The sequence below is a fragment of the Staurois parvus genome, unplaced genomic scaffold, assembly GCF_062004578.1.
Source record: "Staurois parvus isolate SC_StPar_1 unplaced genomic scaffold, SC_StPar_1.0 ptg000534l, whole genome shotgun sequence".
Classification (NCBI taxonomy): Eukaryota; Metazoa; Chordata; class Amphibia; order Anura; family Ranidae; genus Staurois; species Staurois parvus.
In genome coordinates this window covers 752037-772031 of record NW_028318330.1, presented here as the reverse complement: position 1 = coordinate 772031, position 19995 = coordinate 752037, and the positions used below count along the sequence as shown (strand labels likewise).

The 19995-nt window shown below is 46.5% G+C and overlaps 1 protein-coding gene across 1 annotated transcript in view; it reads right to left on the bottom strand.

The window, feature by feature from the left end:
• LOC149451527 (uncharacterized) overlaps window positions 1-19995 on the bottom strand; it is a 103592-nt gene that overhangs the window by 79740 nt on the left and 3857 nt on the right. Inside the window, 6 exon segments of the mRNA XM_089690577.1 lie at window positions 8212-8575; window positions 8744-8948; window positions 9695-9836; window positions 9945-10151; window positions 10231-10328; window positions 10445-10568. Of these exon segments, the coding sequence (XP_089546703.1) occupies window positions 8212-8575; window positions 8744-8948; window positions 9695-9836; window positions 9945-10151; window positions 10231-10328; window positions 10445-10568 (1140 nt within the window).

Below are 19995 nucleotides of genomic sequence, written 5' to 3'. Positions count from 1 at the left end.
AGAGTGGTGGTGGGTTCCTGGGGCTCTGAATTCCAGCACCGGGCACTGCCAGAGCCTGTGTCATGGGAAGGTATTGGAGTGTCTCCTGAAGATGTTCAGCACTGACCCCTGACTACCTTTTAGTAAAAAATGCACCAACAGACCTCCTCTAAGAACAAGTGCCCACCAAGGGGGGAAAGACCGACCTCCTTCATTCCACTTGGTATACTGGAAAATAATGAGATGGTAAGAAGGTGAAGGTTGTCTTCCTTTCCTGATAGGAGTTCTGTAAGGAGGTCTGGAAAGTAAATACAGCAATGTAAGGGGCTCTATGCTCCATACTCCTGACCCCGGCACTCCATCATTGTGTTGGCTGCATAGTGTAATGATTGCCCATTGGCTGCCTGTGTAGTGTCATCATTGCCCTTTGTAGGCCATGTATGGTCAGGATGGTCCTTGTCTTGTCTATTTATTGTCAGTGCTGTTTGTTTAGAGGACCATATTACTAGAAGTGGGGGAATGTTCTGCCCCTGAAGGGGTTCATCTGGGTTCCCACACTATATATGTGTGTATCATCATCTGCTGGAGATAAAAGACGTCACAGTGACTATGGAGGAAGAGGACGGACATGACTATGGAGGAGGATGACGGACATGACTATGGAGGAAGAGGACGGACGTGACTATGGAGGAAGAGGACAGACATAACTATGGAGGAAGAGGACAAACATGACTATGGAGGAAGAGGAGGGACATGACTATGGAGGAAGAGGACGGACATGACTATGGAGGAAGAGGACGGACATGATGGGGGTTACTGGGTGTAAATAGGAAATAACATCTTATTACCTCCTCTGCTGCCACGTCCACAAATATCTCCGATCTGCTTCCTCCCAACTCACCTCTCGGAATGTCCTGCCTGTACCTGACATCACTTCCTGTCTGTACCTGACATCACTTCCTGTCTGTATTCCATGGAGACTTCTTGTCTGGGGAGAAATGAGATCACCATCTTGTAAATTTTATAGGAACTGCAGCCCCGAGAAGCGTCCCCTAATAACCATTCCAGCATTGTATCTACCTTACAGAGATACCAGGGACGTTCAAAAAGAACTAAAAAACATAAAAAACAATAAACCTAACTCTTATGCAACCAACTGTTTAAATAAGATATTTTACTACAGATAGAAAAGTCTTGAAGACACAAAACACAAGATAAAAACAAAATACCTAATAAAACAGAAACCTCCAAAACAGATCTTTTTGGGTAAAGTATGCAAAAATACATCCTAAAGTATAAAAATATCTATCAATCCACTGATAATGAAGATGTTAGACATAAATGACAAGGATGTAATGGTCACAGAGGAATGGTGGTGGAGATCTCTCACAGTAAGAACACTTCCTTGAATGGTTCTATAAATAAAGAATGAATCCTGGAGGGAATAAAGCTGTAAAGCAATAAATAATATATAAACTGGGCCATCCACTTCATCCATAAAGACATTGTGATTGAAGATCTTCTAGATCACATAGAAGGAGGACTCATCCATGATTTCATACATTTGTTTGGAAGGATAGAACAATCCTCAGAAGGGAACATGTAGGATGACAGGAAAGGCTCCTGACTGGTGAGATCCTCCAAACATAATGATGACATCCATGAACTGGAGCGAGCTCGTTGGGGTGATAAAGCCAATCTGGAAACACTGTGTAGACGTTCTCCAAGAACTCAGCACACTCCAGGTGTGGAGAAAGTCTCCAGGTGGGTTTAGCCTGTCATTTATCATAGGTAGAAATGTCCATACATGGACTTCCACAGGGACCCCCGAGACTACATATAGAACCTGTACAGTGTCCCCTGTAATGAATTGCTTCCCACCAGGCCTATAGCAGAATGACAGCTGAGCGGGATCTCTCCCATCCTGGGTGGACATCATATGAAGTCCTCCAAGTCTAGTGGCTCTGCTGTATCTTGATATGTCACCTGCTGTGTCCACCAGATGAAAAATCATTGTACCAAGCCAGCCCAGTACCATGTGATTGCTATGACCAATCACAGTGATCACATGACAGCTGTACACAATGAATGGCTTTCATTCATAACCATCCATTGTGTACTATTGTGATGATTTCTGTGATTTGTCACTGGCTCACTACCTCTACTGAAAATTTATTCCCGGCATCTACTACTGTCAGTAAAATAATATTTTCTGAGATTAGTTGTGAACTTTCCTCCAGTTAGTTGGAGGTCATGTCCTCGTGTTCTTCATTTTGGTTTCATATTGAAAATCCTGCCCTCCTGAACCTTCTTCACTCCCTTGTTGTATGTAAAGGTTTCAGTCATGTCTCCCCTTTCCCTTCTCTCCTCCAGACTGGACATGTTACGTTCCTGAAGTCTCTCCTGATATCACTATTTGTATTCCCCGTCTCTGGACTCGTTCTATCTTATCAATACCTTTATGTAAGTGAGGTCTCCAGAACTGGACACAGTATTCTACATGAGGTTGCTGGTGACCCCTCTAGTGATATAAAGATCTATCCAGAGGAATCAGGACCTCCTTCCTCCTGCCGGTGACCCCTCGAGTGATAGAAAGATCTATATAGAGGAATCAGGACCTCCTTCCTCCTGCAGGTGACCCCTCTAGTGATAGATCTATATAGAGGAATCGGGACCTCCTTCCTCCTGCCGGTGACCCCTCTAGTGATATATAGATCTATATAGAGGAATCGGGACCTCCTTCCTCCTGCCGGTGACCCCTCTAGTGATATATAGATCTATATAGAGGAATCGGGACCTCCTTCCTTCTGCCGGTGACCCCTCTAGTGATATAAAGATCTATATAGAGGAATCAGGACCTCCTTCCTCCTGCCGGTGACCCCTCTAATGATATATAGATCTATATAGAGGAATCGGGACCTCCTTCCTCCTGCCGGTGACCCCTCTAGTGATAGAAAGATCTATATAGAGGAATCAGGACCTCCTTCCTCCCGCCGGTGACCCCTCTGGTAATGTAACAATTTATATAGAGGAATTGAGACCTCCTTCCTCCTGCCGGTGACCCCTCTAGTGATAAAAAGATCTAAATAAGTACCCCAAATCCTTTTCTTCTGAAGTGCTGGCAAGCAACATAACCCCCATGTTGTATTCTCTCAAGGGATTTCTTTTTCCCTCGGTGCATTATTTTACATTTAGAAACATTGAACTGCAATTTCCAATTCTCTGATCAATCTTCCAGCAATGCCAAATCCTGTTCCATGTTACAGACACCTCCAGGGATATCCTCCCTATTACACACCTTTATGTCTTTAGCAAAGAGACATCCCCTTACCCAACAACCCTTTAGTTCTCTCACTTGCATATATATTAAATAGAACAGGTCCTAGTACAGAGCCTTGGGGTTCACCACTAGTGACTGGTCTCTGTTCTGAGTGAACCCCATTTACAACCACACTCTGGTATCTATCATTTATCCAACTGCACATCCACTGAACCCCCCAAGGGCTAAGTCCTAGCTTGTCCAACTTCTGTATTAGATCATTATGTGGAACTGTATCACATGCCTTGCTGAAATCAAGATATTCTATGTCCACAGCACCACCCTGGTCCAAATCATTGGTAATATAGTCAAAAAGTCCAATCAGTCGAGTCTGCCATGGTCTGCCCCCAGTAAAGCCATGCTGCTTTGGATCCAGCAAGTTGTGTGTTTCTAGATGATCAATGATCCTTCCTTTCAGGAGTGATTCCATTAACTTGACTACCACCGATGTTAGACTCACTGGCCTGTAATTGCCGGCTTCTACCTTGCTGCCCTTCTTGGATGGAACACACTGTGCACTCCATTACATGAACAATATTGGGAGTGCTGCAATTATCATCTGATCAGGATACACAGGGGTATGAGCCAATCATAGATCAGCAGGTGCCTACAGGTTACCACCCCACAGGGTTATGAGCCAATCATAGATCAGCAGGTGCCTACAGGTTACCACCCCACAGGGATATGAGCCAATAGTAGATCACCAGGTTGTCGGCACTGTTCTGGGATCACAGAATGAAACAGGAAGGCTGAACTTATCATCACTACATGGACATGCTGGAAGCCATTTTGTTCTGTATATTCTATTTCATGGTTTCTGAACTCAGATTCTAAGAGCATTCCAAGGTGGTTACAGCTTATGTTCCCAGGTTATAAATCTGGGGGGAGGTATGGTGGGATCAGACGGCTACAAGATGAAGACTAGACATGACACCAAGTGGTAAGATAAATGGATGAGTCCATGTCTAGATGGAACAAAGGACACAAGAACTGGTCACAATGATTATTTCCCATGATCCTCTGGAAAGAGTGCATATTATACCTTACATTGTATATGATGTTATTATTATGTGACAGGAATATCTGATCCAAAAATGTCAATTGTATTATTATTAGTATTACATGAAGTGAATGCTTGCTTACTTATGTCATCCAGGTTTATCATTCTATATTCCATTTCCATATACATATATTATTATTATTATTATACAGTATTTATAAAGCGCCAATAGTTCGCTCAGCGCTGTACATTACAAAGGGGGACAGAACATGTGACAGAACAATACCAATACAATGTGATACATGACGGGATCGAGGGCCCTGCTCTTTCGAGCTTACAATCTAGGAGGGAGGGGATGGTGGTACAGGAGGAGATAGCTGTGGGGGATGGAGTGGTAGGAAGAGTGGAGGAGGTCGGCAAGTTAGCAGGGGGTGGGGTAGGCTTCCCTGAAGAGATGGGTTTTCAGGGTGCGCCTAAAGGAGAGGAGAGTAGGTGATAATCTGATGGGTTGGGGCAGGGAGTTCCAGAGGATGGGTGACACCCTGGAGAAGTCCTGGAGGCGGGCATGGGAGGAGGAGACCAGGGAACTAGAGAGAGTAGGAGGTCTTGTGAGGAGCGGAGTGTGCGTGTTGGGTGGTACTTGGATATTAGGTCAGTGATGTAGTTCGGGGCAGTATGGTGGACGGCTTTGTACGTCAGTGTTAGGATTTTGAATTTGATCTGTTGGGCAATCGGAAGCCAGTGGAGGGATTGGCAGAGGGGGGTGGAGGACACTGAGTGGAGGCCAGTGGAGGGATTGGCAGAGAGGGGTGGAGGACACTGAGCGGAGACCAGTGGAGGGATTGGCAGAGGGGGGTGGAGGCCAGTGGAGGGATTGGCAGAGGGGGGTGGAGGCCAGTGGAGGGATTGACAGAGGGGGGTGGCGGAGACAGAGCGGTTGGAAAGGTGAATGAGTCTGGCAGCCGTATTCAGGATGGACTGAAGCGGGGATAGCCAGCGGTGAGGCAGGCCAGTGAGGAGGGAGTTGCAGTAGTCGAGTCGTGATATGATGAGGGAGTGGATGAGCTGTTTAGTGGTTTCTGGGGTTAGGAACGTGCGGATTTTGGTGATGTTGCGGAGGTGGAGTCTGCATGAGTTTGTTAAAGATTGGACTTGGGGCTGGAGGACAGGTTGGAGTCCAGAATGACACCAAGTATATGAAATGGTTTAACAATGAATACATATTGATATATTGGGGATATTCTGTTTGTAACATTATAAAGTATTAGTTTGAGTTCATTGTATGACAACGTTGTTATGTTACAGAAGACGTGAGATAAGAAGTCTCAGTATAATGACCTCATCATTTGTAGGATATAAAGGTAGATTTTTTTTCTCCAGAATCACTTAAAGTGGTTGTAAACCCAAATTTTAAAAAATGTACTTTTTTCCATAAATGAATACATTTTAATGTAAACATCCATTCAGCTGTGAGTGTACCTCAGAAAAATGTTCCTTTAGCTTGTCTCATCCCTCCAAAAACTGCTGGTCTGTGGGCGTGGCTTAGGATCAGAGAATAGTAGGCGGAGATGTGATGTCACACAATCCCCCAGTTATACCCCCTCCAGCCTCGGCTCAAGAACAATCACTGGTGATGATGAGTGCTGAGTTGTGGATCTTGTGAAGGCAGAGACCAGCATGGAGAGGACACCCCCTCCCCCACCCCTTGCAGTGTATTACATGGAGGCTCATACTGGTCTCCTCCTCAGCACGGCCTGTCACTCACAGGAGAAGGGGAGTGGTGACACCATATTTCTGCTGGTGTCAGATTTATTCTGCTCAGAAGATCAGGCGGGATGTCTGGAGAAAGGGATTGCTTCAAGATTCCAGACTAAGCTGAATGGCTCAGTAAAGGTAAAATCTACCCAACTGCAGGATTGGACTGATTTGTGTTTTTTAGGGTTACAACCACTTTCAGTAATACATTATTAGCAGTGACATGGGTACCAGTCTGTGTGACACCAAACCTGCCAGAAAAGCAGTTCCCTCTAAATGTAGTCATGTCCTTACCAGCCAAGGTTAAAGGTCAACCCTTGTCATGTTCCAGAAGACATGTCAGAGAATTCCTCATCCTATACTGCCCCCTTCAGGTCACTGAAATCAATTAGTAGAGAAAATAGCACCTAGTCTGACGTCATTGTGAGGAGAGATGAGCTTTGCCCGCCTAGGTTTTATTTGGAGGGATAAAAGTAAGAGACAGAGAAGAGGACACACATCACAAAACAAGACCCCACAAGACAGGAGACAAGGGGCAACAGACGGACACAGACACCCCCTGAAGTGAGCGCACTGAAAGCTGACATCACTGACACCATACAGTCCATATTGGGAACTAGAACTTTCATTTTCCTCAGATAACTTGTACTCCCCTTATATCTCCAGATACATTGTTTAGTCCGATAACGGTTCTGGTGAGCACAGGAGGGGATGTGACGTCATTTTACCTGCAGTATAAATTATTATCATTTCCCTCCTCTGGGGAAGATTGATTTTACATATCCCTGAAGCTGATTCTGGCTTCTAGTCAATGGTTTATCCGGATGTATACAGTATATATATGACAAGGCAGACTACTTCATGTAACATTACATCTTCATCTCAGATTGTAAGCGGATTGGATTGGCCTGTGTATGGGATTCCAGATCAAGTCATGGCAAGGTACACGTTGAGCGTTGAATATCTGGGTGTAGAGAGATCACGGGGGGATTTGTATATCTGTTGTCACATGTTGCTGAGTTACTGATTTCTTACACGACATTTCCAGACAGTTGGATGTAATTCATTAATATTTGGAAGTAATTGCTGGCTTGTATTTCTCCCCATTATTGTGGATTAGATCATTGTACTGTTATCTTGTATTGTTTATTATTTATCATCACCTATTATATTTCATCCCCATTTTGTACTGATTTATATTATTAATAAATATATATTTTTGCACATTATTGTGTTTTATTTTGTCTTCCAATTATCACAAATACAGAACTGGGATGTCGGTTACTTTGTGAGAATTAGTAGGGAATCTCCTTCATTCCAGATCCCGCCTGTTTCCATGAATTGTATACGGATTATTTCCTCACAGATAAAGTTCTGACAATTTGTACCGTTCTGGTGTTTTTGATCCTCAGAAATGAGATCTGCCGTCATCAGACATGATGGATTTTCAGACATCTATCCCATAGTTTGTAGACTCTATAACTCTCCTACACACTGAATCATAGACACTGATTGGGGTTATTGTACCCAAGAAATGGCGCAGAATACACCTTTGTCTACATTTATAAGGAAAGACCATTTATTTGTAAAAACAAGAAAAATGGTAAAAAGTGGTGTTTAAATATCACCAAAATAAATATCTATTTATTTGAAAAAATTACAAAAATATAATTTGGGTACAATGTTGCATGACTGTGTAATTGTCATTCAAAGTGTGAGAGTGCTGATAGTTACCAGTCGGCCTGGGCAGGAAGGGGGTGGAAGTGTCCGGTATACAGGAGGTAGAAATATTTATTTTTAAACAGACCTCCAAGTGTTTGTGAAATCTCCCACCACAAAATATACTCAGCCAATCACAGGGCAGGACTCCATTTTTATTCTTCTGCTATCAATGGCCAACCCGATCCCACACTTCATCCATGTCTTTGGGGGCCTGTGATCTCCTTTTGAACTGTTTCTTCCAAGATGAAGATCAGACATGGAGTATATCTGAGGTGTATATCAGGGTGTGCTTCTTCCCCACATGAGAGCTGGGATGTCCAGCAACATTCATCTAGAAGACATTTCCCGCACTCAAGGCACTAATACACCTCCAGGGTTGTGTGGAACCCCTGATGTACAGGAAGACAGGACTTCAGTGAGGAACATTTCCCTCACTCAGGACAGGAAAGTGGATATTCTCTGTGTGAGATCTCTGATGTCTGTAAAGATCCGACTTCCGTGAAAAACATTTCCCACACTTAGGACAGGAATATGGCTTCTCCCCCGTGTGAGATCTCTGATGTGTGTAAAGACTGGACTTATCTGAAAAACATTTCCCGCACTCAGAACAGGAATACGGCTTCTCACCCGTGTGACATCTCTGATGTGTGTAAAGATTGGACTTCCGTGAAAAACATTTCCCACACTCAGGACACAAATACGGCTTCTCCCCCGTGTGACATCTCTGATGTGTGTAAAGATTTGACTTCTGTGAAAAACATTTCCCGCACTCAGGACAGGAATACGGCTTCTCCCCCGTGTGATATCTCTGATGTCTGTAAATATTGGACTTATCTGAAAAACATTTCCCACATTTAGGACAGGAATGTGGCTTCTCCCCCGTGTGAGATCTTTTATGCACATTAAGATGGGATTTATAGCAGAAACCCTTTGTGCACTCAGTACAGGAGAGCCTCTTCCCTGTTGGAAGGCCGGCCCGGTCCCGCACAGTCTGAGGTTCCTCAGGATACGAGGAATCCGATGGTCCATCTACACTGGGTGGTGCCGGACGGACATTGGAGGGAGCCGGGTTTTCTCCTGGACTATACTGTGTGATGTCCTCATCTTCTACTTTCCAGTCTGGAGACAAAGTGAGACAATCCTCGGAGGTTTTCCTCATCTCCCGGCCATGGACTAAAATACAAAGACAAAGAGGATTACTAGACAGGAGGTGATTGGTTCCCCCAAACCAGGACTCCGCCCACATCAGGCAGCTTGGTCTCTGAGGAGCTTACAATTCCACCCTCAAGGGAACTAGGAAATGGCTCCTCTGATCTCCTACCAGGTCATTTCTTTATTCATGGACCTTAGTCAGAGAGTGAGGAAACAACCAGAACTGTCTTTTATAGGAGGGACAGTGATGAGGGGATTACAGGAGGGTTTACAACCACTTTCAATGTCTACACAAGACAAGTTGCAGAGATCCCACACCGCTGCCTCCCATCTCCTGAGACTGCACTCAGTGACTTGGGCCTGAGACTATACAGACATATCCCTCCACCCGGCACAGCCAGCAGACCACAGAGCAAGGAACCCTGGGAGAAATGTTCTGTCAGAGATCTTATTAGACTTGGACATTGTGCAAAAGATCAAAAGCACATGCCCTAGGGGCCTAGTTCTAGGATTGTGTAGGGTGAAAATCAACATTTTGCTGCCAGCTGAACCCCAGAACCTCCATAAATCCAGTCTAGATACATAAATTGTGTCTGCAGCACAGAGAAGGAAGATTATCCGAGAGAAATCCAGGAATACAGGACGGGGAACACAGCTCAGGAAAGTGACCAGGGGATTACAGGCTGATATCACCCAGTCCCCGCCCTACTCTAGACCAATCAGTGAGCAGTATGGGTGGAGGAATGGATTTAGTGTTCATGACCCACCTGTGCTGATCTCTGTAGGAGTGTCCTCCTCTATAAATGTCCCCGTTATTCCATCCTCCTCCATAGACTGCTGATCATCCCTCACATACGCCTCTTCTTCTTCTGCTTTCACCTCAAATTCTATATCGATTGGATCTCCACTCTAAATCAAGGAAATGAGAGAAAATATCATCTGTAAAATATAAATTCTCATGAAAAGTGCACAAATTGTTTCCACGAGACCAAGCTCTAGATGCTCCATTCAACAAACCTTGTAATAGTGAGGGATGGTGTGACCTTCCTGTGTGGAATCCCGGGAATACAGAGGACGGGGACATCTCTCTGGTGGGTTCCTGGTATTAGGTGGCTCCATCATATCCTTGTGTCCTTCTGAAAACTCCTCCATCACTCCATACTCCTCATCCTCCTCTTTATACTCTTCTTTAACATCAATATTATCATCCCCGAGGATTCCACTCTGAAAGATATAATAAAACATTCATTGTAACAAACATGCTGTGTATAAATCACAACTACCAATAATTGTCATCATCTACCTGATGATGGTGAGGGATAGTGTGACCTTCCTGTGTGGAATCCCGGGAATACAGAGGACGGGGACATCTCTCTGGTGGGTTCCCATGACTGGATCCATCTGTAGGAAACACACACACTGACTGAATCCATTGTTTCTATGTGTTTATCAGATGATGGGGGATCTAGGTGGATCCTCCGTACTGCTCTCTCCTTTACAATAAAGTCTCCTCTTACCCGGTGATGTGAGGGGCGGCTGATTGTCCATCATGACGTCCTTGTAGAGATCCTTGTGTCCTTCTAAATACTCCCACTCCTCCATGGAGAAATAGACAGTGACACCCTGACACCTTATAGGAACCTGACACACACAATGATACAGTCACCATCCAGACACATCCCTTGTCTGTTACTGGAGAATGTCCCAGAATTCCCGGCACCGCTCACCTCTCCTGTCAGCAGCTCCATCATCTTCTTGGTGACTTCTAGAATCTTCTGCATGTTGTGTCTCTCAGGGTTTAGGGAGTCACATGGAGGCACTGTGATGGTCATATGATCACCTGACTTCAGAAGAGAAAATCTCTGTATTGAGGAACCAATAGGAATATCATGTTAGACTCCCAGAATCCTCCTCACCTCTCCGGTCAGGTCTGTGTGTTATTAATAGAGATAGGGGTGATGTCATGTGACCTCCCAGAATCCTCCTCACCTCTCCGGTCAGGTCTGTGTTTATTAATAGAGATGAGAGTGATGTCATGTGACCTCCCAGAATCCTCCTCACCTCTCCGGTCAGCAGGTAGATGATCTCCAGGGTGAGGTTTAGTATCTTCTCAGTCATGTGACTCCGGTCCTCCTCCATCCTCATTGGTGCCATCATGTGATCTATACAGGTCTCCTTGTAGACGGATAACTTTGGGAAATGAAAGTAAGAATGATTTGGATGGTATTGGTCACACAATAATAGGATGTGGATGTGAGGGGGGAATAGGAGGGTTGCTGGACATTGAAGAACTACTCCCCCCATGGGAAGACATTTTGTTTGGACTGTTTAGTGTTTACTACAATTTTGAGGTCCGGGGCCCCTTTTCTCTGTTGGGTTTGTTTGGTCTCTGAACTGGTTTGATGAGTATTAGATCTGCAGACAAGGAATGATAAATCTGATCCTTTCTATGACTAGTTTGCTCTGAGGCAGTGCTGTGAGGTCAATGTCGGCTCATCATGCAGGGATGGTCTGTGTGTGGGTGTGTGTGAACCTCTCCTGTACCTACTATGCTTCCCCGGCTCTGCTTGCCCATCTGTGGGCCCGGGTCAGTGGGTGTCGGAGGGTAGAGGGGACACGTTCACTTCCTTCTTGTCCTGACCCAGAAGTGATGTTATGACAGATTTCCCGACCATTGTGTCAGGAATGGACTTGCTAATAATGGTGGGACTCACCTGCGTTGTGGGCTGCAGTACCAGGGCTGGCCAGCGGGTGCTCTCAGCAATCAGAGACTCATCCCTGCAATCAGCCAAACACCTGAAGCTGATTGCAGGGGTTGTATTTAAGGAATGGCCAGACTCACAGTCAAGGCCGTGGTGTGTGTTTTCTATGGGCCCCTGTATCTTATATCCTGTATTCCTGTTCCTGTCTGGCTTGTTGCCGACCCTGCCTGATCCTGACATCTGCGGACTTCTGCTTGATCCCTGGCTTGTGACCCTGACCATTCTCTGCCTGACCCTCTGTACTGCGCTGCCTGTGAGTTACTGAACCCAGCTTGTGACCCCGACCACTCTCCCGCCTGTTCCTGGTACTCCGTTTGCCCATTTGCTACTGACCCGTCCTGCCTGACGACTCTTGCATTGTATGTATTGTTATCTGTGGGTGGTTTGGTTTGGTTTGTTTGCACTGTGTTTATGTTTAATATTGCACTGCGTTTTGTATTGTTAGTCTTAATAAATTATATTGTTTATATCATATCTGAAGCCTGCGTTTCCCTGTGTCAGTCCACACACCTCTGGTCATACCCTGATTCCTGACATTACACCAAGGCCAATCCTGACCAGAAGTGGCTGCACAGGGAGGCTATCTTGGCTTATTGTTGCTAGGAAGGATGAATGTTGATGAGGTTGTGTATTTATCTCTGCTAGTGTTTGATGACAAAGACTATGCTTATCAGACTCTGAAGGAGTATCCCCGGGATCAACTGCTAGAGTGTATAAGGATCGCTCATTGTCTAGTAGATCAGGGCACAGAGTTTTCTGAGGTGCAGCCATTGATCCAGGTTTGTGCTGAGTTGGCTCGGTCCTGTACCCCTGAAAGCAGGGATGACTTTTTCCCCCATTTAGTGTGGATCAAGTGGAATCACTGGTATGGTTGTTGGAGGAGGATCCAGATTGCTTCCATGAGCACTATGCAGCATGTCCATCACATGTGCTTATGGATTGTATAAACGCAGTGCAGTCTTTGATCAGACAGGCTATGTGTAAGCTGAGTTTTGTTCAACCAGTACTGCAGACATGGACAGATTTGTTGCACCCACCCTCAGTCAGCTTGCAACATCATTCCTCTGCTCAAGGCACTCTTCCTGCATCCCCGACAGCACCCCCAGTGACGGCCCAGTATACTCTGCTAACTACCACATACCAGTCCCCTGCTCCCACTCGCTGCACCTATCCTTTCTTTGGCCCTGTGGAGAGGTCCGCTGTGGCGGCTGCTCCCTCCTCTGTTCCATCCTCCAGCTCTTCTCTGTCTTCAGCTGCTCCATTCATGTACAGACCTGCATTTACTTACAGTGCTCCAGTAACTAAAATGAGAAAAAAGCAAAAAATTCTTTCCAACCAGTACCATCCTGCCAGTTGACTCAGAGCCCACTGTCGTGCCTGGTGACCCGATGCCCGCTGTCATGCCAGTTGACTCAGAGCCCACTGTCGTGCCTGGTGACTCAGTGCCCACTGCCTTGCCAGATGACGTGGTGCCCGCTGTCAAGCCAGATGACCTGATGCCTGGTGACCCAATGCCCGCTGTCGAGCCAGACGATCCAATGCCTGATGACCCAGTGCCCGCTGTCATGCCTGGTGACCCGATGCCCGCTGTCGTGCCTGATGACCCAATGCCTGCTGTCGAGCCAGACGATCCAATGCCTGATGACCCGGTACTCGCTGTCAAGCCAGATGACCTGATGCCAGATGACCCAGTGCCCACTGTCGAGCAAGACGATCCACTGCCTGATGAGCCGGTGCCCGTTGTCGTACCTGGTGACCCGATGCCCGCTGTCGAGCCAGATGACCTGGTGCCCGCTGTCGAGCCAGACGATCCGGTACCTGATGACCCGGTGTCCGCTGTTGTGCCAGTTGACTCAGAGCTCGCTGTCGTGCCTGGTGACTCGGGGCCCGCTGTCTTGCCAGATGACTCGGAGCCCGCTGTCTTGCCAGATGACTCGGAGCCCGATGTCTTGCCAGATGACTCGGGGTGCGCAGTCTTGCCAGATGACTCGGGGCCCGTGGTCTTGCCAGATGACTCGAAGCCTGCGGTCTTGCCAGATGACTCGAAGCCGGCGGTCTTGCCAGATGACTCGGTGCCCACGGTCTTGCCAGATGACTCGGTGCCCGCTGTCTTGCCAGATGACTCGGTGCCCGCTGTCTTGCCAGATGACTCGGTGCCTGCCGCTCCGCCTGGGGGCCCGGTGCCCACCGCTCTGCCTGGGGGCCCGGTGCCTGGTGCTCCGCCTGGGGGCCTGGTGCCTGCCGCCCTGCCTGGTGGCCCGGTGCCTGCTGCTCCGCCCGGTGGCCCGGTGCCTGCTGCTCCGCCTGGTGGCCCGGTGCCTGCTGCTCCGCCTGGTGGCCCGGTGCCTGCTGCTCCGCCTGGTGGCCCGGTGCCTGCTGCCCTGTCTGGTGGCCCGGTGCCTGCTGCTCCGTCTGGTGGCCCGGTGCCCGCTACTCCGCCTGGTGATCCAGTGTCCAGCCTGATGTGCCTCTGTCCGGTGTCCAGCCCGATGTGCCTCTGTCCGTTGCCCAGCCCGATGTGCCTCTGTCCGTTGCCCAGCCCGATGTGCCTCTGTCCGTTGCCCAGTCCGATGTGCCTCTGTCCGGTGCCCAGCCCGATGTGCCTCTGTCCGGTGCCCAGCCCGATGTGCCTCTGTCCGGTGCCCAGCCTGATGTGCCTCTCTCCGGTGCCCAGCCTGATGTGCCTCTGTCCGGTGCCCAGCCTGATGTGCCTCTGTCCGGTGCCCAGCCCGATGTGCCAGTCTTTGATATCCCGCCAGTTACCGGACCCGGGAGGTGGAACATTTTACCCAGCTAGGACTGTTTGGAGCGTCCTGAGGCCGCTCCTTGGGGGGGGGTACTGTCAGGAATGGACTTGCCAATAATGGTGGGACTCACCTGCCTTGTGGGCTGCAGTACCAGGGCTGGCCAGCGGGTGCTCTCAGCAATCACCTGAAGCTGATTGCAGGGGTTGTATTTAAGGAATGGCCAGACTCACAGTCAAGGCCATGGTGTGTGTTTTCCATGGGCCCCTGTATCTTATATCCTGTATTCCTGTTCCTGTCTGACTTGTTGCCGACCCTGCCTGATCCTGACCTCTGCGGACTTCTGCTTGATCCCTGGCTTGTGACCCTGACCATTCTCTGCCTGACCCTCTGTACTGCGCTGCCCGTGAGTTAATGAACCCAGCTTGTGACCCCGACCACTCTCCCGCCTGTTCCTGGTACTCCGTTTGCCCGTTTGCTACTGACCCGGCCTGCCTGACGACTCTTGCATTGTATGTATTGTTATCTGTGGGTGGTTTGGTTTGGTTTGTTTGCACTGTGTTTATGTTTAGTTTTGCACTGCGTTTTGTATTGTTAGTCTTAATAAATTATATTGTTTATACCATATCTGAAGCCTGCGTTTCCCTGCATCAGTCCACATACCTCTGGTCATACCCTGATTCCTGACACATTGAGGCCGGCAAAGAATGTAATGCGGTGCGATGTGCACTACATTACATCCATTGGAGTACAGGGGAGACATTGGGGGTCTTTTAGACCCTGGATGTCTAAATAAAGAGAACCTAATTGTAAAGAATTAAAGTTACACCCAAGTACATAACTCCTCCCTTTAAAATTTTTTAAGGCCCTCCACCCCCACATATATGCACAACCAAACGTAAGAGCACACGCTGGAGCGCCTACACGTGATAACATTGATTGTGATACACGTTACATATCGCCGGTCACACCAGAATGAGAGGATAATTCTAGGAGCAGACCTCCTCCGTACTCTATACTGATGACCTAGAAGGGGCTATAAATGTGTCCCCTATAGATAATACCGGGACTAAAGGTTGTCACCATTTCAGCACACACAACTTAAGGTTTGACATGTTGGATATCTATTTACTCGCTGCAACCTCGGCTTTTATGGTGTAATTTATTGCTTTTTTGTGCCCTGAAACTAACTTAAGTGTATATTTTACTGAAATTTGGCATTTCCTAGACTTTGTGATAATATTTTGCGAAATAAAAAATTAGAACTGCCGCTATTTTATTCTCTAAAGTCTCTACTTTTAGAAAATGTATATATTGGTGGTTTTGTGTCATCTTTAGGGCTAAAATGATTTTTTTAAACGTGTGCAAAAAATGCAAAAATGTCTCTGGGAGTGAAAGGAAGAAAGGATAAGCTGGACACTCCCCTTTCCTGAGGAGCAGCCAATCGGTTCTCATTACACTGCAAGGTCTCTCCCCTCCCTGCTAGTCCCCGGGTGCGGTGCTGGAGACAGGTGGGGGAGGGGAAGAGGAGATAAACAGCGAATGTTACACATATTAAATGTTTTAGTCGCTATAAAGCCCCTTTCATTCTTTACCCCCCCCCGGACATTCCTAAAAGAGCCTCAGATTTATATACATTTCTTGTTAAAAAGGAATGTTTTCTTCCTCCTGAGCAGCAATGTAAGGGGCTCTATGCTCCATACTCCTGACCCCGGCACTCCATCATTGTGTTGGCTGCATAGTGTAATGATTGCCCATTGGCTGCCTGTGTAGTGTCATCATTGCCCTTTGTAGGCCATGTATGGTCAGGATGGTCCTTGTCTTGTCTATTTATTGTCAGTGCTGTTTGTTTAGAGGACCATATTACTAGAATTTATCTCCACAATGAGGAGAATGTTCCGGCCCCGGAAGTGGGGGAATGTTCTGCCCCTGAAGGGGTTCATCTGGGTTCCCACACTATATATGTGTGTATCATCATCTGCTGGAGATAAAAGACATCACAGTGACTATGGAGGAAGAGGACGGACGTGACCGTGGAGGAAGAGGACGGACGTGACCGTGGAGGAAGAGGACGGACGTGACCGTGGAGGAAGAGGACGGACGTGACCGTGGAGGTAGAGGACGGACGTGACCGTGGAGGGAGAGGACGGACGTGACTGTGGGGGAAAAGGACGGACGTGACTATGGAGGAAGAGGACGGACGTGACCATGGAGGAAGAGGACGGACGTGACCGTGGAGGAAGAGGACGGACGTGACCATGGAGGGAGAGGACGGACGTGACCGTGGAGGGAGAGGACGGACGTGACCGTGGAGGGAGAGGGCGGACGTGACCGTGGAGGGAGAGGGCGGACGTGACTGTGGAGGAAGAGGGCGGACATGACAGGGGGTTACTGGATGTAAATAGGAAATAACATCTTATTACCTCCTTTGCTGCCACTTCTGGTAACGTCTCTTTTCTACTTCAAAACCACCTGGAACTTCCTGCCTGACATCACTTCCTGTCTGTCTTCCATAGAGACTTCCTGTCTGGGCAGAAGTGATATCACCACCTTGTGGAGCTCAGAGGAACTGCAGCCCTGAGAAACATCTGTAAGGCTCCAGTCACATCTTTGCAGTTTGCTTTTTGTTTGTTTTGCAGTACTTTTTGCAGTTCATTTTGAGTTTTTGATATGTTTGTAAGGGTGAATGTCACCAGCACACCGAGGATCATCAATATGGGTCCAAAAGTTTTAATGAACGATCACATAGTTACAGCAAGGCAACATTTTGGAGACTCGCAGGACCCCTCTGTCACATGCCTGATGAAGGGGTCCTGCGAGACTCTGAAACATTGCCTTGCTGTAACTATGTGATCGTTCATTAAAACTTTTGGCCCCATATTGGTGATCCTCGGTGTGCTGGTGACATTCTCCCTCGCTGATTCTGTTCAGTTCCAGCCGACGGTCACTGCAGCACCCACTTATACACACCGCCATTTTTAACACAGGAACATGAGTGTTTGGATTGTACACTTGCATGTTGATACGTTTGTGATGCATTTTCACCGTGTTTTGTGTTTTGTTCAGCTCTTTTTTTTCAAAGTGAAATATTTTTTTGTTGGGCAGAATAAAAATGCAAAAACACACTGCCATGCATTTCAGCAGATACTCCATTGAACTCTATTGTAGCAAAAATGCTGCTTTTTGCTTTCAAAAATAAGTCCCTGACCCTTTCCAAAAACAAGCAAAAAGCATTAAAAAACGCATTTGTGTGAATGGAGCCTGAATAATCATTCCTGTGAAATATCTACCTTACACGGCTACCAGGGAAATTCAAATATAACACAAGATAAGGAAGAACAAATCATTCTAGCTCTTATGGAACCAACACTTTAACAAAGATATTTTATTACATATAGAAAATAAATTAAAACAGATTCCTTTTGAAATCAAATCTTTTTGGTAAAGAAAATTGTGGCGGAACCGTTCCGCCTGGGCTTCCTCGTGCGGAGCGATGCATCTCAGCCAATGGTCCCCTTTTCTGGCACGTCTTCCAGTGCTCTGCCAAGGCAGGTATTAGAGCTCAAAACCAATCCTTTCCCTGATATCCCAAACCACGAGTCGGAACTTCACGTAGGGTGAAATGAATCAATCTTTATTAAGCACAGCTCAGTATATACAGCTTCACCCCCACCAGACATCCTGGCACTGGGTTTTCCCCACCCACAACAAAACCCTACAACACAAAAATACAGTATGAACTCTATAGAAGTGAAAGACTACAAGGTCACATTTCCCTAAACAGTGTAGAATGTTTGTCTCCATAACAGCCGCTAACATATACAGCTTTACAAAGGGGAGAAAACTGAAACAGAAAAAGCAAAATGTTATCAGAAAGGGACGGTTCTTCACAAAAATGTAAAAATATTCTTTAAAGTATAAAAATATAAATCAAACCTCTCATAATGAAGATGTTAGACATAAATGACAAGGATGTAATGGTCACAGAGGAATGGTGGTGGAGATCTCTCAAAGTAAGAACACTTCCTTGAATGGTTCTATAAATAAAGAATGAATCCTGGAGGGAATAAAGCTGTAAAGCAATAAATAATATATAAACTGGGCCATCCACTTCATCCATAAAGACATTGTGATTGAAGATCTTCTAGATCACATAGAAGGAGGACTCATCCATGATTTCATACATTTGTTTGGAAGGATAGAACAATCCTCAGAAGGGAACATGTAGGATGACAGGAAAGGCTCCTGACTGGTGAGATCCTCCAAACATAATGATGACATCCATGAACTGGAGCGAGCTCGTTGGGGTGATAAAGCCAATCTGGAAACACTGTGTAGACGTTCTCCAAGAACTCAGCACACTCCAGGTGTGGAGAAAGTCTCCAGGTGGGTTTAGCCTGTCATTTATCATAGATACAAACACACTGTAACCGGGATGGATCACTCTGCCATTTGCTCTCTTTTTTAGTCTGCTGGCATAGCTGTGTCCAAATTCAATAGATCTGTACCTATGATCCGCTGTGCTTTATTTCTCCTCCCGAGACCGACACTTCCTATCCTCCATCCTACAGCCATCATACTACACTGCAGTGTGGATGGGAAGAATACTCTCCATGGTGCAATGATAGAAACTGACCAGAATTCCTGGACACCATAACACCAATCATATGAATGTGGAACTCTTTGGTGTAATCCTCTTTGGTGCAATGCCTTTTTTTTTTACACAAGTTTTCTTTTTTACACAAAATTGACACTTAAATGATATATTTCTCACACAAGCCATGGGTATATGTGGAATTACACCCCGAAATTCATTCCGCTACTTCTACCGAGTATGGAGATATCACATGTGTGAGACTTTTTGGGAGCCTAGCCACATACAGGAGCCTGAAATCCAATGACCACTTTGAAAGCCTGAAGGTGTGTAGCTTCCTCATTTCACTTCCTCACTACCCATCACAGTTTTGGAGGCCCTGACGCCAGGATAGAACCAACCCCTCCAAATCACAGGTCTGATATACAGGTCTGACCCCATATCTGGCCAGCTTGCTGGTGAGAAATTGTTTGAATGCAAGGTGGCCAGAAAAATTAATGAAGGACTCATCAATGCAGATGTTTTGGTGGGGTGTATAGACATCTGCAGATTTTTGGTTAAGGTGATTTACAAGGGGATGAATTTTGTGGAGCCAATCAAATTCAGGGTCACCCCGAGGACAACAGAGTGTGTTGTCATTGAAATGCATAAATTGCATTATATACTAATATCTATGCCTTGCCATGGCAGCAGAGAACACGGCATATGATGAATTGGATCTGTGGACCAATACAACTGCAAATCGTTTTTTTTAGTAATGCCCATGTTGAGGGTTAGGCGCAAAAAAACCTTAAATTCAGAAGCCGTAATGGGTTTTCATGTAACTGGTCTGGCAAGGTTTGAATTTGGGTTGGTGGCGATAAACTGTTGTGCATGTAAATTGCTTTGATACAGATCCTCCGTGAAAAACAGCTCCAAAAAATCAAGGGGAGGAGTTAAATTAGCTGTTTCCACCTGAATTTCGGGTT